We start from the raw sequence: 14,511 nt of genomic DNA on the forward strand, positions 1-14,511 counted from the left end.
TGGTTGGAGTCACAGGACACTATATTTCGAAACTAAGAACTAAAACGTTTTTCAATATATATTTTTAAAGATAAAAATTACATTTTCAGCCAAATATGTTAGACTCTAAGGGGGAAGACTTTTTCTTCATCTGGGGTAGAATTTCCTTCCATAAGCAGTTTCCCTTGAGTATTTAAAATTCCTCAAGTCAAGAGTGAAGGCATGGGCTTCCCTAGTGGCGCAGTGGTTAAGAATCCGCCTGCCAATGCAGGGGACACAAGTTCGAGCCCTGGTCTGGGAAGATCCCACATGCCGCGGAGCAACTAAGCCCACGTGCCACAACTACTGAGCCTGTGTGCCGCAACTACTGAGCCCGCGTGCTACAACTACTGAAGCCTGAGCACCTAGAGCCTGTGCTCTGCAACAAGAGAAGCCACCGCAATGAGAAGCCTGCACACCATAACGAAGAGTAGCTCCCGCTCACTGCAACTAGAGAAAGCCTGCGCGCAGCAACAAAGACCCAATGCAGCCAAAAATAAATAAATAAAAAATTAAATAAAATTTTTAAAAAAATTAAAAGAAAGTGAAGGCAGAAGGGCTTCCCTGGTGGCACAGTGGTTGAGAGTCCGCCTGCCGATGCAGGGGACGTGGGTTCGTGCCCCGGTCTGGGAAGATCCCACATGCCGCAGAGTGGCTGGGCCCGTGAACCATGGCCGCTGAGCCTGCGCGTCCGGAGCCTGTGCTCCGCAACGGGAGAGGCCACAACAGTGAGAGGCCCATGTACCGCAAAAAAAAAAAAAAAAAAGCGAAGGCAGACTGAATTGTACACTTTAAAAATGGCAAATTTTACTTTACCACAATTTAAAAAGTTAATAATGTTAAAAAAAAAAAGAGTGAAGGTAGGTTTAGGGTTGATTTTGAGATAACACGTGAGGACTGGTCCCTCATCAGAACACTTCTTGGGCTGGATAAGTGATACATGGGGATATTAAGGCTTTTCTAGAGGTGAGTTCCCTTGGGAAACATTCTAGGCATCCCAAGTGTCATCATTCACGGTGAATAAGAACACCTGTGAAAAAGTCTTGCCATTCTGCAAATCTAGGACACACCTAACCTGCTGGAAACAGGAAACAATAGGAGGAAAAAGGATGACGAGAGGGCCAGGGGTGTGTGGGCTGGATCACAGAATTAACTGTCCTCCAGCCCCCCTGCAGGGCCCGAGTCACTTACAGGAAATCCTGGCATGCTGGAGCAGCCCCCACCGTAGTGAATTTTATCTTAAAGCAGCACTGGCTTCCTAACAGGCAGGCAGCTGGTGTGATGGGACTCCAGCTTTGGGGTTCCACAGACTTTGGCCTGGGGACCCCTCTACCCAACACGACTTAACCTGGAGCCTAATCATTTCCATAGCAGGTTTACTGTGAGAAGCAAATGATCTCACTTTTTATAAAGTGCCAAGTACAGTGATAGTAATGATGGCTTACTGTGTGCCAGCTCCTGTTCTAAGCACCTCACATAGATTTCATAACAACTCCAGGAGTTAGGTACTATTAATTAATCCCCATATTACAAATGAGGAAACTGAGGTTTTTTAAAAATATTTTTTCTGATCAGGGATCGAACCCACGCCCCCTGCATTGGAAGCACGGAGTCTTAACCACTGGACCGCCAGGGAAGTCCCACACATAGTAAGGTTTGAATCCAGGCCTTCTCAAAGCCTGAGCTCTCAAGCACTTAAACCACTAGTTTCTGAATAGAAGCTTCTGGAACAGTATGACTGGAGGGGCCCAGAGTACTCTGCCTGCCCTGAGAACTGTCAGAGGTGACTATTTTTAGGCCCTGCTTTGTTCTAGAAAGAGTGTATCTTGCTCTCTTTGAAATATAAGAGTTCCTTCTCTTTGGGATGGGCAGAACTCTGAAATCTCCTTTCTCTACTGAATAAAAGAAGGGAATAGGGCAAAATAAAACACACCTCTACTCAAGGAGATGAACAGCCAGCAGTACAGCAGAGAAGGGGGCACTTCCCTGGAAAATTCCCATTTTCCTGGGGTCAGCTCACCCAGAAGTACATGTGCCATCACTTGGAACGTCAGGTCTCTGACTGGCCTCCCTAGCACTTGGCCTTTGAGACAAAGCCAGCAGAACCTTCTCACCCAGAGTGGGAGCCGGGAGCTCGGGGAGAAACCAGAAGCCTAAGGTGCAGGCCAGGCTCTATCACTGAGGCCACAGGACTTAACTGGCTCATGGTAACTGAGTCGCCTATCGCTCCTGACCTGGGCGCTGTTCCAGGCCATCTCCAGACGTCCTTGCCTTGTTGACATGTTTTCTCATGAGGTTACCAAGTTACCTGTATACCTTGGAGTCCCATGGAATTTTCTCCTTCTTCCACAAAAAGCCAGAGTTTTGATTCTCACACACATTAAAGCAATCTTGGGAAAAAGAGTTAAACAAAACCCAAATAAAAAGGTAATTCCGGGCTTCCCTGGTGGCACAGTGGTTGAGAATCTGCCTGCTAATGCAGGGGACACGGGTTCGAGCCCTGGTCTGGGAGGATCCCACATGCCGCGGAGCAACTAGGCCCGTGAGCCACAACTACTGAGCCTGCGCGTCTGGAGCCTGTGCTCCGCAACAAGAGAGGCCACGATAAGGAGAGGCCCGCACACCGCGATGAAGAGTGGCCCCTGCTTGCCACAAATAGAGAAAGCCCTTGAACAGAAATGAAGACCCACCACAGCAAAAATAAATAATTAATGAACTCCTACCCCCAACATCGTTTTTTTTTAATTTATTATTTATAAATTTATTTTATTTATTTATTTTTGGCTGTGTTGGGTCTTCACTGCTGTGCGCGGGCTTTCTCTAGTTGTGTCAAGCAGGGGCTACTCTTTGTTGCGGTGCGCGGGCTTCTCATTGCGGTGGCTTTTCTTGTTGCGGAGCACGGGCTTCAGTAGTTGTGGCATATGGGCTCAGTAGTTGTGGCTCGCGGGCCTAGTTGCTCCGCGGCATGTGGGATCCTCCCAGACCAGGGCTCGAACCCGTGTCCCCCGCATTGGCAGGTGGATTCTTAACCACTGCGCCACCGGGGAAGCCCAACATCTTTAAAAAAAAAAAAAAAAAAAAAAAAAAGTAATTCCTGGGACTTCCCCGGTGGTGCAGTGGTTAAGAATCGGCCTGCCAATGCAGGGGACACGGGTTCGAGCCCTGGTCCTGGAAGATCCCACATGCCGCGGAGCAACTAAGCCCGTGTGCCACAACTACTGAGCCTGCGCTCTAGAGCCCGCGAGCCACAACTACTGAAGCCTGCACGCCTAGAACCCGTGCTCCACAACAAGAGAAGCCACCTCAATGAGAAGCCCGCACATTGCAACGAAGAGTAGCCCCCGTTCGCCGCAACTAGAGAAAGCCCACGGGCAGCAACGAAGACCCAACGCAGCCAAAAATAAATAAATTTAAAAAAATTAAAAAAAGAAAGGTAATTCCTCACCAGAGATGACTCCTAGGAAGATTTTGGCCTAATTTCCACTGGTTGTTTTTGTATCCACATCTCACTTTCAAAATCCGTGAGGTTCCCTTCTAGAAGGCCACACTCTGCACACTCAGGTCCCCACTTCCCTGTGTGTAATGTGCTCGTTCACACATGCCTGCTCTCCAAGTGTCTCTCCCAGCCACAAGGGGCTGGCAGCATTCTACCCACGAGGAAACAGGCTCTGACAAGGCAGTTATGTGTTGAAGGTCACCAAGTAGATGATGAAGAGTGAAATCAGAACCAGGGCAGGGCCAGGCTGCTTCTTCTGGGCTTACAGCCCCCAGGGGAGCCTGGGCAGCTCTGGACTCTGCAGGCAATCAGAGGCCAAAGGCCTTGGGAGCAAGCTATTAGGGGCCCCTCTGACTGCTCTGACCCCAACAAAGTTGGAGGCTAAACCGAGCCCATTTGAGACCTGAGCTCCCCTTCATACCCTGCCTGCCTTGGTCAGTGGGTAACTGTGGGAGGAAGACAACTCTGTCCGGACTCACTGCACTGGACACCTCGACAGGCCCTAGTGAATGTCCACCAAGGGCAACATGCCCACCCCAGCATTCCTCTCCTTGGCCTTTGGCTCAGGGTTTAAGATGGACCCAGTAAGCCTTTTCTGCCCTCTTTCTGGCCCCTCCTCATCTTGGTGAAAACCTTTAAACAGATCCACAGAATATGCATATAAGCAAGTCTCAGACTGAGCATAAGGAAACGCCAGGCTAGAGTAGAAGTGAACCCCACAGACCACCACTGAATGTAATGAGAACTGGGATAGGAACATGTGTAGCACCCACAGTGGGCCAGTGCACCCCAAATGCAGTGCTGAGGACAAAGGATCACAGCAGACAGTGACATGGAGTCTCGCAGCCCAGCAGATCTGGAAGAATGCTTTATATAAAGAAATGAGGGGTTGCATCTTAACAGTGAGAGGATTTTATTTCCTTTCCCTGAATTCCTCTGAGCTCAGCAAGATACAGAAATGCTGGCCTAACACACAAGACTCTGACACGCTTGCTTCACATGGAGGTGGGTAGGGAGTGAGGCACGGCAAGAGCATGAGGGGGATGGCAGGGGCCCGGCTTCTCCGAAACACCGACTCAGCACGCCAGCTGCCGGCAGGAAGTGAGGGAGAATTCACCAGAGAGGTTTTAATGGAGAAAAACAACCCCAAACCCCAACTCCTTAAAACGTGTCCCTCAACAATGAAGCCCCACAGCTCTGCCCATGGAGCAGGGTCTGGATGGGAGAAAAAGAAGGAAGAGAAACTGCAAGTGGTTAAAGGGAAAAAGAGAAGGTTTCCACCAATCAGATATTGACAACAATCGCCAGCCACAGGCTGAAGGTTCCTAAAATAAATGTCTGAGTACTTAGCACACAGCTTGTTCTTGCGAGGCTTTTAAACATCCTTTTGAGCCCATTTTCTTCAACATTTCTGGACACCAGAGCTGCCAGCCTGCTTGCCTGCTGCCAGCCTCCGGTGACCATGAAGGGAGGGTGGTGACTTTTCTTCTCCATTTAACTTTTCCTCCCTGTAAAAAGGTGACTGAGAATTGCAAGTCAACTGCTGCTTCCCTCCTGCAATTCTGGGGGTGGGGCTGGGGCTGGGATCCAGGTCATGTATGGCCACAGCTGTTGTTAATAAACTTGCAATGATTTCATAAAAGGCTTCCAAAGAGCTGAGGATTTAGTTTCAAATTATTCCCAGATTGGCTGCAGATCGCCGAGCAACACCAGACCCTAACCCCCCCAGCGCCAGCTGTCCCCCTGCAACAGGAAATTGGGGGGAGGAGGGTGCAGCACGGCCCGGAGTGGCACATGCTGTGCAGCTGGGGTCTGGAATGGCCGGGGAGGGGGTGCGGAGGTGGTCTGGATAATGTGTTGGGGAGGAGCAAAGACTGGACAGCTCTCTGCTGGCTTCTGCAACTATCTCCTCAGGTCACAGAGGCCTGGAACGCAAACACCTTTCTGTCTAGAGCTCCCCCCAGGGACCTGGAGGCAGCATGGGGTGTGGCCATGTTGGGACTCCTGTCAGGGTCAAGCACTCAGCCTGGGGCCTGCTGGCATCTGCTGAACATGACACATGCCAACATGCCATGTTTACTGGACTGAGCCATACTGTGGCCCTCCTTGGTACAATCCTCTAGTGACATCTAAACCTGACTGGGGACACTGTCAAGGCCCCTTTCTACCATCTGCAGCTTGCTCAATGGGGAAGGGTCCAGCGAGGGCCTATCCCTTTACGGAGGCCTGCGTGACTCACTGGGTGCAGGGGCCCTGCGGGCAGCTATCGGCAAGCTCCCGTACTTGTGACCTCTTGCTCCAGAGAGTGGAGACTTGGGGAGTGGAAGGAGCTAACGGCTGGCTGAAGACCTGGATTTGCACCCTGGTTTTACCAAGTGACCTGAATCTTGTTTTCTTCATCTGCAGAATGCGAAAGTGGTCCCGCCTCCATGTTGTAACAGAAACAATGGTGTTTAAAACAGTGACTTGAAATAAAATGCTAAGGCCAACTGTGGAAGTTAAGTGATGGGGCAACATGGGTGTTCACTTTACCACCTTCTTCACAGAAGGTAAATTTTAAAAGTTAAGGAAAAAACCCTGAAACTGAAAATTAGTTCCCGAGCTAAACTCTGGAATATCTTTCTGAAGATACTCCCTAAAATGATCTCCACCTTTCCCTCCTCAACCCTGTGTCTGAAATACTTTTATTTCCTCTTCCTTTCCCAGGCCACTCAAACAAGGGTCTCAAAGGTGCCCAGTGCCCTCCGTGCCCCTGACCCATCAGGAAGACAGACACTGGTCCAGGCTGGGTGGTGCTGGAGCCAACTAAGGGGAGAAAGCAGAAAGCAGCTTTGTTTAAGATCCTGAGAGAACAGAAGACCTGAGATCAACACATGCCACGTTTTGTTTTTTTTTTTAACTTGGCATGCAGGATCTTACTTCCCAGACCAGGGACTGAACCTGTGCCCTCAGCAGTGAAAGCGCAGAGCTCTAACCACTGGACCGCCACGGAATTCCCCATGCCACCTTTTACTGACCACAATCTTCTGCAAGTTTCTTCATTTGTAAAACTGGGATGATACATTGGCCTTAGAGGACTGTCAAAGAATTAAATATATTAACACATATCAATGTCAGGTTCAATCCACTGCAGGCTTCAGAAAAATAAATAATTCTCTTAACCAAACGGCTAGACGATAACGGTGCCAAATTGTAAACTGGCTGTTAAAGCCCTAGGGTTTTATTTGAACTGAACATGCTTCAAATTCTTATATTTAAAAAACAAAGAAGTTGTAGAAAACAATTCTGTGCAGTTTCTGGTAGCCAAAACCCAAGATAAATACCGACTTTGTTTTGTATTAAAGAGAAAATGCTCTTACGAATTTTGCCCCACTTCTAGAATCCGGACTGCCAGATGACTGCTCTGAACATGTCTTCTAACAGTTAAGATGTAACTTCTTAACCCCCTTAAGTTACCACTCACGGACAAGAAAAAAGTCAGCACATATGGGTCCAGTAAAGTCCCGGGATAACCATTCCCCCACTGCAAAATAATGTTTGTTCATTTATGTGTTGTGATTTGGCTGTGCATTCTGACCCCTAAGCTAGAAAACTGTGGTTTGTTGTGACTGGTTTGCTTCTGTTTTTCTTTTTTCCTTCTTAAAAAGACATCTTGTTTTTACAAGACTCCTGGTTGAATGTTTTGAGGTTATTTCTGACAACTAACAGATAACTGACAGCTTTCTAATATGCAGTTAGTTCAGTTCCCAAGCAATCTCCAGTCATTAAGGATGAAAACTCAACTTCTCTCCAAACCACGAAGGGATAACTCCCTCATGGACAAATGAGAGATTCTTCCTGGCCTTGCCGGTTAATTAAGCCAGAGAAAAGGCTGGATGACAGGGCATGCTTTGTTTCCCTGAACTTCTGAATGGCTTTGTGTTCCCAGAAGCCCCAACAGATGCTGGGTTGGAATTCAATCGGTCTCCTGGTGAGAATCAAGGAAACGGGGCTGATCCCGGTTTTGATGGGAACGGGACAAATGGAACAAAATCTCTGGCTGTGGCTACCAGAGGAAATCGGAGGGATTTGTATTTGCCTGACCTTCCTTTCGAACTTTATTTTGAGCAAGTACAGAACCCTTCTCAGGGTAGAAGACGACAATGCAACATGAAAACGAGGGGCAGTTGCATGCTATGGCACCGAAACAAGGTAACAGAACAAGAGAAACGTTTATAATCAATTCCATGTGTGGGAAGAAAAGGGAGGTGGCAGGAGAAGAACAAGAGAGAGCAGAAAGGAAAATGGGGCTGCGAAGAAACCAGACTGCCTGCCGCACACCCTGCCACACGTGGTAACTCCCACGCTGCTCTCTGCTTCTAGAGGGGAAAGCAGGCTGACGAATGCTTCTTAGGAGCGCTGCTGAAGAAATGGACCCTATTTCTTCACCAAGTTCCTAGAGATGCTCAGGCCCCCAGTATGCTCGCTGGATGGGACTGAGGAACCGAGTCTGTGGAACTGCCAGGGCCTGGGAAGTTTTGTCACAAAATGCAGTGTGGGTTACCTTGGAGAGCACTTCCCACTGTGGGCCACACCTCCCTCCACTCAACCAGCAACAGAAGGATGACTGTTTATCCCAAAGTCGCCCCTTTCTTTCAATTATTTCCTCAGTGGTAGGAGGGCAGGCTTGCTAAGGGTTTTACTGGGTCACGGAGCTGTGGGATAAGAGCAATTTCTGGGTCCCTCAGCCCAGTTTTCCGTTCCTGACATGCAGATGCCGGGTTTTCACAGAGGACTCAGTGCTTAACAAAACTGTGGGGGGTTCTGAGGATTAGGGTTAGGCCACCAGCTTGGCCTGCTGTGGCTTTCAACAGGGGCCAGCCTGTGACCCTGACACCTTTTCTTATCAGGCATATTGGAGGTGTTCTATATGAGGGATAAAGATTAGTGGCTAACAAGACTTTTATCTTTGACTTATAAAGTTCTAGCTAGAACAGTGTTTTAGATTTGGATTAATGATCAATCTTTAAAAATTGGGAGATTTCACATTAAAATACAGATTTTCAACCTCTCTGGAAAATCTGAAGCCGTGGTAACTCTGAGCACAGTCCCATCTAGCAACAAACTATGGGGGCTTAGGCCAAGTCATTCGTGTACTCAGGGCCTGCAACAGCTCCCAGCACACTCAGTGAGACCCACGGCCTGCTTCTGTGCCCACCTCTCTCACCTCCCTCCCCTCGTTCACCACCTGCAAGCCACACCAGCCTTCTTTCTGTTCCACGAATAGGCCGAATCTGTTTTATTTCTTTGGCCGGCCTTGCTCCTCCTTTGCATGCAGGTTTCGCTGTAAATGCTGCCTCTCAGAGAGGCCTGCAGAGATGACTCCCCCCTCCGGCTCCTGTCATTCTCCACCGCATCATTCTTACTGCTCCTACACAGTACCAACCACATGAAGCATCTCTGTTTTAAACTTAATAGACTGTAAACTCCAAGAAAACTAGTCCTGGCAACACTGAATAGTTACAAACAAAGAATGGATGAATCTATAATTTCTCCAGTGATTTGAATGATATTTTTGTCACACATTAAATTCTTATGGGACTGTTCCTGGTCTCTACCTTGTCCCCTTGATCTGTCTATTCTTGCATTAGTCTGCGTGATTTTTTTTTTGTTTTTTTTTCGCGGTTCGCGGGCCTCTCACTGTTGTGGGCTCTCCCGTTGCGGAGCACAGGCTCCGGACGTGCAGGCTCAGCGGCCATGGCTCACGGGCCCAGCCGCTCCGCGGCACGTGGGATCTTCCCAGACCGGGGCACGAACCCGTGTCCCCTGCATCGGCAGGCGGACTCTCAACTACTGCACCACCAGGGAAGCCCAAGTCTACGTGATTTTGATTTGTGCAGCTTCACAGTAAAAATTAGTCTCACTTTCAAAATTACAGGTAATTTTTCAAGAAAAAAAAAATCTGACTGAATTTAAATGGGAATTGCAGTAAACTTGTAGATTACTTTGGACATAAGTAATCTCTCTGTAATACCAAGTCCCCCCTGTGAGGGACAAGGCGCTTCTCCACTATCCAGGTCATCCTCACTTGCCCCAGTGAAAGCTGACTCATCAGTGGTTGTCCCCAGGCCTCCGCAGGCTACGGTGCAGCTTCCTTGCTAGCTCCAAGTTGGCGGGGTATCTATCCACTGTTATGCTCAATTGTTTTTTGGTAGAACAAGTCTTCTCACATACTACATTGCCATCCTTACAGAGCAACTTACAACTGACTAATAGTAATACTATCAAACTTAAAAATTATTGGGACTTCCCTGGTGGCACAGTGGTTAAGAATCTGTCTGCCAATGCAGGGGACACGGGTTTGGGCCCTGGTCCGGAAGATCCCACATGCCGCGGAGCAACTAAGCCCACGTGCCACAACTACTGAGCCTGTGCTCTAGAGCCTGCAACCCAAAACTACTGAGCCCGCGTGCCAAGAGCCCGTGCTCCGCAACAAGAGAAGCCACCGCAGTGAGAAGCCCGTGCACTGCAACGAAGAGTAGCCCCTGCTTGCTGCATCTAGAGATAGCTTGAGCGCAGCAACGAAGACCCAACACAGCCAATAAATAAACAAATAAATGAAATTTATTGTTATTATATACATAAAAAAAAACAAAGCATATTTCTCCACATGTTCAAGTCGCTTCACGTCCTTCAATACGGTTTTATAGTTTTCTTCATACTTCTTGTTAAAGTTCATTTCCTGGGTATTTCACGATTTATATAGCTACTGTGAATGGCATTCTGTATATCTATTTTGTATCTAGCTATCTTTCACTGCTTCTGATGCCTTTTCAATTGATTATTTTGTCTTTTCTCAGGTTTAAAACAGTAGGTTTGCCTTTTTTTTTTTCTCTTTTTTTGGGGGGGCTGTGCTAGGTCTTCGTTGCTGCGCGCGGGCTTTCTCTAGCTGTGGTGAGCGGGGGCTACTCTTCGTTGCAGTGTGCGGGCTTCTCATTGCGGTGGCTTTTCTTGTTGTGGAGCAGGGCTCTAGGCACGTGGGCTTCAGCAGTTGCAGCGTGTGGGCTCAGCAGCTGCGGCTCATGGGCTCTAGAGTGTAGGCTCAGTAGTTGTGGCACATGGGCTTAGTTGCTCCGTGGCATCTTCCCAGACCAGGGACAGAACCTGTGTCTCCTGCACTGGCAGGCGGATTCTTAACCACTGCGCCACCAGGGAAGTCCTGCTTTTCTTCTTTACATATAAAAGTGCTTAGGGGCTTCCCTGGTGGCGCAGTGGTTGGGAGTCCGCCTGCCGATGCAGGGGACGCGGGTTCGTGCCCTGGCCCGGGAGGGTCCCACGTGCCGCGGAGCGGCTGGGCCCGTGGGCCATGGCCGCTGAGCCTGCGCATCCGGAGCCGGGAGAGGCCACAACAGTGAGAGGCCCGCGTACCGCAAAAAAAAAAAAAAAAAAAAAAAAAGTGCTTAGAACTTTTTATTGGACACACAGTGGGTGTCCAATAAGCATTAGTGATCATCTTCTCCAATATCTATATTTTTCATCTTATTCTCTCAGCTAACTGCATTGAATAGCACAAATAATGGCGATAGTCTTATATATGACTTTTGGGGAATGTTTCTATGTATTTCATTATTAAATACATGCTAATGACTGTTCTGAAACATGGGGCTTATAAAATATATTAAGTATCCTTCTAATACTACTGTTAAAGCTTAAATCAAGAACGGATACAGTCATCCCTAGATATCCACAGGGGGTTGGTTCCAGGACCCCATGGACACCAAAACCAGTGTTGCTCAAGTCCCTTATATAAAATGGTGTAGTATTTGCACATAACCTATGCACATCCTCCCGTATACTTTAAATAATCTCTAGATTACTTATAATACCCAATACAATGTAAATGCTATGTAAATAGTTGCTGGTGTGTGGCAAATTCAAGTTTTGCTTTTTGGAACTTTCTGGAAATTTTTTTCCCTGAATATTTTCAATACATGGTTGGTTGAATCCCCAGATGTAGAACCTGTAGATACAGAGGGCTGACTGTATTTGTCTTTTTTTCTTTTTGCATTTTATTGTTTGTATTTATTTTTGTTTCACACACACTGTATTTAATTTTATAAGAGATGAATAGACTGACACCAAGCATTGTAAATGGATGACCACAACAAAAGCAACAATGATTGCAATTACCAAACACGAAACACACTCACACTATGTCATAATATTGACATTCAGTCCAGGAATCCTCCACTGTAACAGCTCCTTTACTCTGCAATGAAAATTGATTTGTATATTTTTTGCCCCTGAGTCCTTGTGAGATTTTTTTTTTTATTCCAACAGAAAGTCACAAAAATTATAGTCACCCTCATCAGTGTATTTGTCTTTATCACCTAAAGATATCATATGGTAAGTTATATTAACAGAGTTCTTAATACTGAGCCATCCCTGCACATCTGGAACAACCTCACTCGGTCATGGTTTCTATTTGCTGATATTTTATTTAAAGAATTTTAAACCTATATTCATAAGTGAGATAAATCTGCAGATTTCTTTTTCAAAACCTCTGAGAGGTTTTGGTATCAGCATTATGCTGGCTTTATACAAATATATGTAAAACATTCGTTTACTTTTCTATCCTCGGAAGTATTTCAAATGGCATAGAAAAATTTTATTCCCTAAAGGATTAAAAGAATTTGCTCATAAACTGTTGCAGAATGCTGCTTTCTGAGGAGTAGCTTTTTAGCTACTTTCTCAATTTTTGTGTGTAGTTATCTATGCAGTTCCCTATCTTTTCAGGATTCAAAATGTGTTATGTATGTATAAAATCTCTTTTTGTCATATTACGTTATAGATACTTTTTCCCTACAAAGCAACATGTAGCCATGCATTTACTTACAGTGGGGTCGGTCCAGAGGGAGCATCTTGAACACTCCTGGCAAGGGGCTCCTGGGGAGCGAGGATGCTGGCAGAAGTGGTCATATCCATTGATAGATACTCGACAGAGGTAGCACATTTGGGCACCGCAGCGGCAAGACATGCGGTTGCAGCCTTCTGATTTGATGAGGCCGGTCCCACACTTATGGCATTTCCTAATGCGGGCTGCAGTCATCTTTTCTTCACTAAAAAAAAGAAAACAGGATTGGAGATAGCACGGAAGATGAAAAAGAAAGAAAAACATTATGGCCCTTAAAGTCTTTCTTTCTTTCCACAGATAATGATTGCTTGGCTCTTTTGGTGACATTCGAAGGGTGAAAAGAGCCTATGTTTTGGGCTTCCCTGGTGGTGCAGTGGTTGGGAATCCGCCTGCCAATGCAGGGGACACGAGTTTGAGCCCTGGTCCGGGAAGATCCCACATGCTGTGGAGTAGCTAGGCCTGTGTGCAACAACTGTGCCTGTACTCTACAGCCCACGAGCCACAACTACTGAGCCTGCATGCTGCAACTACTGAAGCTTGTGTGCCTGCAGCCCATGCTCTGTAACGAGAAAGGCCACTGCGGTGAGAGGTCTACGCACTGCAATGCAGGGTAGCCCCCGATCGCCGCAACTAGAGAGAGCCCTTGCACAGCAACGAAGACCCAACTCAGTCAAACAAACAAACAAAAAAAGGAGCCTATATTTTGGAGTCTCAGAACTGGCTTCAGTTTTTCAGTTGTATGACCTTGGGTAAATTATTTAACTGCCTTGAGACCCAGTTTCCTCATTTTTAAATTGGGAGAACCAAACTTTCTCATAGTGTTTTTCAAAATTAATTAATTTTAACATCTCATAGTGTTTTGAAGATTACAGATAAGATACAGGGTACCCTGGGGCAAGTGCCTGGCATCTAGTATTTAGAAAATGATTACTCTATTTGTTATAGGAGTCCCTATAGGCTTAAAATGGAGAGAAAAAACTCAGTGTCTTCCTAATGTTTTTTATATACACAAAGCTGGATAATGGAGAGCCAGTAAACCTTAGTTACATACACATCTTAGGTTTTTAAATACATACTTGACATAGGGCTGGGGTAGACACAGCTGGGGGCGATCCAATAGCCACCTATGACTTCTTCCTGTTGGGAGAGCTCACTCCTATGACAAACTGGCATGTTGGAATACTACCTTCTCAGACTCCCTTGCAGCTAGGGGATGGGCACACATATGACTCAATCCTGGCCAATGGGAAGCTTGTAGGGAGGCGACTTGTTTCCAGAAGCACTTTTAACTGATATCTAGAGTCAAAATGACAGGTCTTGGCTTGTTTTCAAGAGCTGGCACTTCTAAATTAGTTACTTCTAATGGTGCTGTTCATAACTCTGAAATAACACTTGCCACCTTTGCCTATAATTGCTTATGTGTGTCTTCCTCTGCTGTGTTGAATTCCTTAAAGTATAAGGCAGAGGCTATGATGCTTGTACCCAGCTGGCATGAAGAAGTATCATCTTGATGGGAAGGAGTCAAAAGGCATTCCTGCTGAGACCAAGAAGAGCATGAATGACCCCAAGCATGGATAGCCTTGAGGGACTCATCCCATTGCTCGAGAACTTCTCTCCTCTCCGAGTACAAACACAGTGTGTAACCAGGTAATTGCTTCATTGTAAAGAATGTAATAATGTGGGGATGAGTTCTGATCTGCACTCTCCCTCCTAAAGCTGAGGGAATGCAGCCTTCTTCCTTCCACTGCTCCCAGTTTTTCTGCTAATAAGTAAGAGTAGCCAGATGAGCCTGTGGTCAGGCAAGTGTTTTTTTTTTTTTCTTTTTTAAATATACATTTAGGACTTCCCTGGTGGCACAGTGGTTAAGAATCTGCCTGCCAACGCAGGGGACAAGGGTTTGAGCCCTGGTCTGGGAAGATCCCACATGCCACAGAGCAACTAAGCCCGTGCGCCACAACTACTGAGCCTGTGCTCTAGAGCCTGTGAGCCACAACAACTGAAGGCCGTGCGCCTAGAGCCCGTGCTCTGCAATGAGAAGCCACCGCAATGAGAAGCCCGTGCACCGCAATGAAGAGCAACCCCTGCTTGCTGCAACTAGAGGAAG

At 46.9% G+C, this 14,511-nt stretch overlaps 1 protein-coding gene across 9 annotated transcripts in view; it reads right to left on the reverse strand.

Annotated features, from left to right (window-relative positions):
• RNF216 (ring finger protein 216) overlaps positions 1-14,511 on the reverse strand; it is a 171,987-nt gene that overhangs the window by 7,354 nt on the left and 150,122 nt on the right. For 8 of the 9 annotated variants that reach the window (XM_022565467.2, XM_089895553.1, XM_022565468.3 and 5 more), the window contains exon 15: positions 12,390-12,612. In XM_022565467.2, coding sequence (XP_022421175.1) covers positions 12,390-12,612 — 223 coding nt within the window. Of the gene's footprint in view, positions 1-11,703; positions 11,763-12,389; positions 12,613-14,511 lie in introns of all 9 variants that reach the window. The other variant, XR_016387720.1, reaches the window with a different exon arrangement.

Source organism: Delphinapterus leucas, chromosome 15, assembly GCF_059928025.1.
Source record: "Delphinapterus leucas isolate spDelLeu-1000000601 "Yukka" chromosome 15, BTC_Dleu_Yukka2, whole genome shotgun sequence".
In the NCBI taxonomy this organism is placed as follows: domain Eukaryota; kingdom Metazoa; phylum Chordata; class Mammalia; order Artiodactyla; family Monodontidae; genus Delphinapterus; species Delphinapterus leucas.